Source organism: Rattus rattus, chromosome 2 (assembly GCF_011064425.1).
Source record: "Rattus rattus isolate New Zealand chromosome 2, Rrattus_CSIRO_v1, whole genome shotgun sequence".
NCBI lineage: Eukaryota > Metazoa > Chordata > Mammalia > Rodentia > Muridae > Rattus > Rattus rattus.
In genome coordinates, this window is record NC_046155.1 from 87,377,301 (window position 1) to 87,385,673 (window position 8,373).

The window sequence follows — 8,373 nt, forward strand, 5'->3', positions numbered from 1 at the left end:
CTGCCTCTGCCTACTGAGTGTTGGGATTAAAAGGCATGGGCCACCATGTCTGGAGCTAAAGTTAATTATAACTTCTTATCTTAGTTAGGGTTTTACTGCAATGACCAGACACCATGACCAAGGCAACTCTAACAAAGGAAAACATTTAACTGGGGCTGGCTTACAGTTCAGAGGTTTAGACCATTATCATCATGGTGAGAAGCATGGCAGTGTCCAGGCAACTTGGTGGTGGAGAAGTAGAGAGTTCTACACCTTGATCCGAAGGTAGCCAGGCGAATCCTCAAATCCCACACTGGGCGGAGTTTGAGTATTGGAGACCTCAAAGCCCAACCACACGTGATGTACTTCTCCGACAAGTACACACCTCTTACTAGTGCTACTCTCTATGGACCAAGCATAGAAATACATCAATCTCTGAGAGCTAAACTTATTCAAACCAGCACACTTATGCACAACATGAGCTAGGCCTGATTAAGGTCGATAATATAACATCCTTCCTCCCACCCCAAGAGACAGAGCCTCATATGTAGTCCAGCCTGGCCTGAACTCATGGTTCACCCCTTCATCCTTCAGAGTAGCTGATACTATGGTAAATACCAACTGCTACATCCTGAAATCGCTATGCCCCCATGGCCTTCCAACAACTAAAATACACGTTGCCTCTATGTAACTGTACTATAAATAAAACTTGGCTCCCTATAATGTCCAGTTTCTTAAGAAACTGAGCCAAGCAATCCCAAAAACTACATTTTGAGCTACTCGTGCCATAGGTTCTTTTGGGTGGCGTATGCCTCTAGTCTCAGCATGGAGGGACAGCGGGGGAGGGGGGGAGGGTAGAAGAATCACTGTGAGTTCTAGCCTGGACTATGTAGCAGGTTCAAGTCTTAAAACAAAATAATTGGACAGCAGTAAAATTCTGAGCTTGAATAACATCAGCCTCTACCAAGCAGCCGATGGTATGTGGTAGGCAACAGGTCCATACTAGTCCTTTAAGGTGATTTGCTGCACAACCCTGTGATGAAGGCTGATGGGAGAGGGGTTAGAGGATCAGACACATCCCAACAGGGGCTGACTCTTAAAGAAGATCCAAATGGGAGCTGGAGAAATGACTCAGTGGTTAAGAGCACTGGCTACTTCTCTAAAGGACCCTGGTTCAAATCTCATGCACCCACTTGGCAGCTCCCAATTGTCTGTAACTCTGGTTCCGGGGGATCCATGGCACCAGGAATGCACATGGTGCACATATATGTGCATCCACACAGAATACACACATAATAAATAAATCTTAAAAAATACGTAAATAGAAATGGACATGCCACACACATTAATCCACACACCTTATTCTACACACTTTATTCCACACACCTTGTTCCACCTTAGAAGGCTGAGGGGGAGGATCCCAGGTCGGAGGCCAATCTAGGCTGGGTGGGAGACTGTTTTAAAAAAATACAACTAGGTGGCCCGGAGGTGGTGGTGCACACCTTTAATCCCAGCACTTGGGAGGTAGAAGCAGGCAGATCTCTGAGTTTGATGCCAGCCTGATCTGCAGAGTGAGTTCTAGGACAGCCAGGGCTACTCACAGAGAAACCCTGTCTCAAATCCCAACCACCACCACCACCACCACCACCACCACCACCACCACCACCACTACCCATGCCTTTAATTCCAGCATGGAACAGGCAGAGAGAAGCAAGGCTCCATGAGTCCCTAACCGCCTGTTCTACATGGAGAGTTCCAGGCTAGCCCAGGCTACATACTATTTGACCCCACAATACTTACAATACTTCTAATTACTTATTCCTTTAATGTTTATGCAGCTGAGACTGAACCTGGGATCTTGTGTGTACTAAGCCCACACTTTATTACTCCCTACGTTACAGCTGTCAATCATTTATCTCAGTGCCTGAGACTTCCAATCTGGGGTCTGCCACAAACATGTGTAGATATGGCAAGTAGCTCCCATCTCCAGATATAAAACAAAGACCTAGATTCTTTAACCCCACCTCCTGCCTCTGGTTAAAGCTTGACTCTGTTAATCTGACTCTTTATCCTGTGGTTTTAGATTAGAAGCCAGTGACAATTGTGGATGGGAACCAAAGGTCACTTTTCTCAAGCAGCATTGCCTTGTGCCTTCCTGTCCTAAGACCTTCAGTACGGTTCCAGTTAGGTGGCCTCCTGGAATTTTCTATCTCCTAAATATTTTCAGTCCCAGGTTTTCTAGCATCTTTGAGCCTCGACTATTTCAAGGCACATGCTTTTTGCTTCAGATGTTCAAGGCCTTTCCCCTGGGAAACTGCCTCTGTCCTAGTTATTCTGCGCCCTGCCTAGCCCTTCCACAAGAGTTCTGTTGCATTTCTGGAATTGCAAAGAGCATATTTTTAAAATCTGCTGCCCTAAGAGAAAACTCTAGGAATGGAATTAAAGGGCAAAGTTACAAATAGTTTAAAGTTTCTTGACAATTATTGCCCAGTAGGGGAAATATTGTGTAAACTTACCTAGTCACAAGCATTGGGGAGTATTCTTCTACTCTTTGCTGGTCCAGCCCCCAGTAGTCACTATTGATATTTTAATTGAGCACATCTTGGAAACAAACAAAAAGAACAATACAACAATACTTTGTCTGGTGTTGGCCTATAGTTACATTGTAACTGACACAGCTGTTGAAGCCTTTTTTTTCTTTTGATAGGAATTTTGCATAACTTAGATGTTAGATCTCTGAATGCTTACTGCAAACATTTTTTCCCAGTCTATTTTTCTTTTTATTTTCTAACCCTTCTGTGCAGTGAGATCTGACCGCCTTTCCTTTGTGATCTCTCCTTTTGCTTCCATGTTCTCCAACATACCATCCCTCCCAAGATCTGATAGTGAATTTAATTTCCTGCCAGTTTCCCTGCGATTTAGCTCTTTACACAGTTAACTCTTTACTCTGGCTGCTCTCTGTGTGTGAGAGCAGCAGAAATATCTGAGTCTAAATTATTGCCCTGGTGTAGAGAGTCAGGTGAGGGTGTGAACACGCCAGGCTTCTGGGCATTTTGTTGCTTTGTTTTGCTTTGTTTTGGGTTTTGGTAAGAGGAGAATTTTTCAGGGAGCCCAAGCCTTATTGTTGAGGGAAATAATCGTAAAAACAAAGAAAGAACTTGACACAATTGAGATAGAAACGGGGTTGGGGGAGAAAGAGACTGAAACAGAGACAAAGAGACGGGAAGATGCCGGGAAGCAGCGCGATCCTGAAGGAAGGCCCTTTGTCCCTCTGTTTCCATCTGTTGCGGTTCAGCCCGACCCCAGGGGGACTGTACCAAATTCCCCCTCACACCCATTGTCTCCAGGTCTGTCTGATCTCAGGAGCAAAGAAGAACATCTTTCTTGTCGTTGGCAGCCCTTCTGGGAATGGTTCTGGTCATACAGTCCCTGAAGGAGGAGCCCGTGATTCTCTCTGAGGGGGGCTGCACAAAATGGGAAGCCTCAAACTTCCGGGCCCAAATCACCTCCAGTCTCAGCCTCTGGAGCTTCCTTACAGATCTTTTTCCAGTGCTGTTACCAGCACCCTTCTACTCTAGTGCCTGGTACCGTTTTTTTGGGGAACAGGGATTTGGTGTTTGAGAAGTGGAGAATCATTCATTGAATACCTCCGATAAGTAAGCCACTGGATAAGGTCCACAGTATAGTTAACTTTTGCTTAATCCTCACAATGGCCTTTTGAAATGTCCTGTTGTCCTTATCAAGGGGTTAAGTAACTGCCCCGAACAAAGGGCAGATATGGAATTAGAATCCTTGTCCTATCTAATTCCAATCTTACATTTCTTTTCTTTCTACCAAGATACTGGACTTAGGGCTGAGGGTGAGCTTGCTGGTAGACTGCCTACCCAGAATGCTTAGGGTTCTGCATCGCTAAAAAGGAGGGGGAGGACAGGGGGGAGGGGAGGAGGGGGGGAGGAGGGAGGGGAGGAGGAGGAGGAGGAGGGGAGGCTCTTTTTTTTTTTTTTTTTTTTTTTTTCACTGTTGCTTTTCTTTAAAAGTTCCAGGACATACTAACATGCCTTCAGAGGCATATTCATACCAACTTGTACATGAAAATTACCTTCCATGTCTTCTGAAACTTTGACAATGTTCTTCAATACTATGGTCTTCCCAATTGTAACCTAGAGCAGTGAGGTTCCTGTAGGTCTCCTGCATCACATCTTTGTAGAGACTCTTCTGTGAAGGATCCAGCAAAGCCCATTCTTCTCGAGTGAAGTTCACATGTACATCATCATAGGTCAATATGTCCATGTCGCAACTTTGGAGCTTGCCTGAGCATGCCTCACAGAATCCAACCGCGGGACACAGAGCACAGCAGCCAGGACCATTTAAGAAGGCTTGGCCACCGAGGGGGAGGCTCTTATATGCTTTTTCTGCTGTACCAAACTGCTTGGTCTTGGTCTTTTTTGGGGCAATAGGGTCTCGCTAAGTTACCTGGACACACCTTGGCTTGCAGTCTCCTGCCTCTACCTCCTAAGTAGCTGCAATTCCTGGCCTGCACAACCAGGCCCAGCCCAAACGGACATTTGGAACACCTTTTAAGGTTGGTGAGATAGTTCAGAGCATAAAGGTGATAGCCAAGCCTCATATCATTGTGTCTATTCCCAGGACACAATGTAAGGAAGAAGGGAACCAACCCCTGGAGGTTGTCCTCTGGCCTCCATATACCTTCTGTGGCACCTACACACATACACACTACTTCTGCTGCTGCTGCTGCTGCTACTATTACTACTACTACTACTACTACTATTACTACTACCACCACTACTACCACCACCAAAATAATAATAACAACGATAGTAATAATAATAATATAAACCACGTGTGTGCAGTGGTATAAGCCTACTCAGGTGAAGCAGAGGATTGCATGACCTCAGGAGTTTGAGCCCATCTTAAGCTACATAGCAAGACCTTATCTTAAAAATGAAGAAGGGCAGTGGTTAAGAGTTCATACTGCTGCTCCTACAGAGGACCTGAGTTTGGTTACTAGTACCCTTGTTGGGTGATTCAGGACTGCTTATAACTCCAGCTCCAGAGGAACAGGATGTCCTCTGGCCTCCTTGGATGACTGTATTCATGTGCGATTACTCACTTACACAGACACAGTTAGAAATAAAATGAGTCTGCCAGGCAGTGGTGGAGCACACCTTTAATCCAGGCAGAGGCAGAGGCAGAGGCAGAGGCAGAGGCAGAGGCAGAGGCAGAGGCAGAGGCAGAGGCAGAGGCAGAGGCAGAGGCAGAGGCAGAGGCAGAGGCAGAGGCAGAGGCAGAGGCAGAGGCAGAGGCAGAGGCAGAGGCAGAGGCAGAGGGATTTCTGTGAATCTGAGGCCAGCCTGGTCTACAGAGTGAGTTCCAGGACAGCCAGACTACAGACAGAAACCTTTTCTTGAAAATATAAAACCAAAAACTACAGTTAGGGGCACTTCAGCATCAGTCTGCCATTCTTTTCACAGTAGCTCCAGTGTGGTATCTATTCCTTGCTCACTTCTAGTTTTGATGGCTCCTGTGGGAGTGGCCCCACCTGCATCTCCAGGTGCTGCTAGAGAACTTTCCAGAATGCTGAGCTCATTCCCAACCAAAAGCACATCATAGCAGTTCTTGGTTCTGGCACCATGGGGCTCAGCTTGGCTGGTTAGAGCCAAGCAAATTCACGTCTAGTTTTGAGTGTTTGTATGTGTACTTGTTTTGTTGTTTTTCATTGTTTTCTGAGTAGTATGGGAGGGAACAGTTGAGAGAGGGGATCCCCCCTCGTGCTAGAAACTGTGAGTTTGGACAGAAATGTCAAGTTTTAGGTGTTAGTTATTCATAAATCTGAAACTCCAGGGGTAGAGCCCAGCAGGTGATCTGATTCATAGTGAAGGATGAGAAACAGCAGCTGAGGGGAGAGAATGGGAGTGGAGACATGTTATTTCAGACTACAGGCCTACACAGCACAAAGACCTGAGGATTAGAAAAAACAAAAAGCCTGTCCTATTTACTGCAGTACCTGTGTGAGCTAATGCTCTCTCTTTCTCTCTGTCTCTGTCTCTGTCTCTGTCTCTCTCTCTCTCTCTGTCTCTGTCTCTCTGTGCGTGTGTGTGTGTGTGTGTGTGTGTGTGTGTGTGTGTGTGTGTGTGTGTATCCCAGGCTAGTTGGCCCACAAGCTTCTGGTAATTCTCCTCTTTCTGTTTGTCATCCCTGTGTAGGAGTACTGGGTTCTAGTTGTCCATGCTATACGTCTTTTACTTGGGTTGTGAGGATTTGAACTCAGGTTCTCACAGTTGTACAGGTGTTTTCGCACACTGAGCCATCTCCTCAGCCTAAAAAAAAAAAAAAAAAAAAATCAAGAAATCAAACCTACATATTTATGCATGGAATTAAGTCTCACAAAACACGGGCCTCAAAGAAATCTCATCTTATAAGAAATACAGAAAGGAAAGGAACTTGGGGGGCTGGGAGAAGGAGATGCCTCGTGAGGAGGATGAGGATGGGTGATGATGTGTGGACAGAAAAGCTGTCTTGGTGTGCAGGTGTGCCCTCTGGCAAAAACACATCCGGGAGAGGAGTTCTCTGTTTTAAAGATCTGATTGATGTTCCTGTATGGGTGTTTTGCCTGTGTGTCTGTATTGTGCCATACATGTATGACCGGTGCTTGTAGAAGCCAGAAGACAGCTTCAGAGCTTCTGAAACTGAAGTTGTGCATGGTTGTGAGCCACCATGTGGGTGCCAGAAACTTATCCCTGGTCTTTTGCAAGAGCACACTAAGTACTCTTAATGGCTGACCCACCATCTCTCCAGCCCCAGGAGCTTTCTTCTTAATTCATATCCTTCCCTCAAGTAGATTTTCTTTCTAGATGCAAATTTCTTTTACAAAACAGACTTGAAAGCTTCTCCCATGCCTGCAGTTTCTCAGAATAACCAGCTTAAAATATGCCGATGGTGCACTATATTTGGGGATAGCATATTCTGGTCTCCTGCAGTCATCCTTTGGGGTGGCAAGCCCTGAGTCCCAGCACATTCTGTCACTCCAAATCCCTGCTCTCTCTCCAGTGATCCTGAGAGCTATTAGGAGCAAACCTTGTTTGTGCTTCATTGCCGTGGCACCTGCAGGAGGCTGACAGCCTATCCTAGGGCCCCTGGGACACAGGAGGGCCGATTTCTATCACAGAGCATTTCCTTTCAGTTCTGTCCTGAAATGGTGTCATTCTGTGGGGACAGAAGCCAATACATTACAAGAGCCTCCCAGGAACCTCCTACCTTACTGTGTTACCAGTTCGCGCCAGCTAATCTGAATCCAAACACCAGCTCCGGAGGGTCTGTCCTAGGCCCTGGAAGCTAGAGGTGTCAGCCTGTCATTGGAAAGAAGGAAGGACTTCCCTGGCCTTGATCTGGCTAGTTGCTCTTTTTTGAGTTTGCACATCTTTGAAGCAGTCATCCCTCACAGATTGTGAAAAGGTGAGGCTGAGAGCTATAAAACCTAAGCCCTGTTGTAGTCAGCTCAGCTTTCAGGGCTCAGTCCCCTAGGGCTGCAGACATGGCTCTCCAAAGAAATCTGTGACAAAAAGACAAAGGCATCAACACATTTCAGCCTCAGGGATGGAGGATCTAAGTTATATTCTGGGCCAGCAAGACAGCTCAGCCAGCTGAACATTTGCAGTGCAAGTCTGAGGATCTGAGTTCAATCCCTCAGGCGCACGTGAAGGTGGAGGAACAGAGAGAACAGAGACTAGAGTTGTCCTCTGACCTCCTCCGGAGTACTGTGGCAGGGATGTACCCTCCACCATACACACAGTTATACAGTAATAATAAATAAGATAAAGTGTTTTTCAATATCCCTCCCCACCCCAAAAAGCTGGACATAGTGATGTATGCCTTTAATCCCAGTTCTTGGGAGGTAAAGGCAGGAGGATCTCTGAGTTTGAGGCCAGCCTGGTCTACATAGTGAGCTCCAGGACAGCCAGGACTACGCAGAAAAACTGTCTTCAAAAAACAACATGGGGGTTGGGGATTTAGCTCAGTGGTAGAGCGCTTGCCTAGGAAGCACAAAGCCCTGGGTTCGGTCCCCAGCTCCAAAAAAGAAAAAAAAAAAAAACAAAAAAACAAACAAACAAAAAAACCCCAACATATGTTTTTCATATATTGAACTCTCTCTCTCTCTCTCTCTCTCTCTCTCTCTCTCTCTCTCTCTCTCTCTCTCTCTCTCACCTTTCCTAAAACGGTTCTTTCTCCTTCCTAGAATACCACTCGAGAGTTTTCAATGGCCAGTTGACTCTCTCTCAGTTGATAGATGCACAATTTGGCTCGATCTTTGGCTGCATTGTTAATCATTGTTTAGAAGCACAAGTGTTGTGAGTCTGCAGAAACACATATGCACAC

At 46.0% G+C, this 8,373-nt stretch overlaps 1 protein-coding gene across 1 annotated transcript; it reads right to left on the reverse strand.

Annotated features, from left to right (window-relative positions):
- Positions 1–4,031: 4,031 nt before the first annotated feature.
- On the reverse strand, positions 4,032–4,345 carry LOC116893937 (zinc finger protein 431-like). The gene has a single exon (XM_032895657.1). It carries the CDS (start codon positions 4,267–4,269, stop codon positions 4,075–4,077), a length of 195 nt encoding a protein of 64 aa, XP_032751548.1. The 5' UTR covers positions 4,270–4,345; the 3' UTR covers positions 4,032–4,074.
- Positions 4,346–8,373: the final 4,028 nt, after the last annotated feature.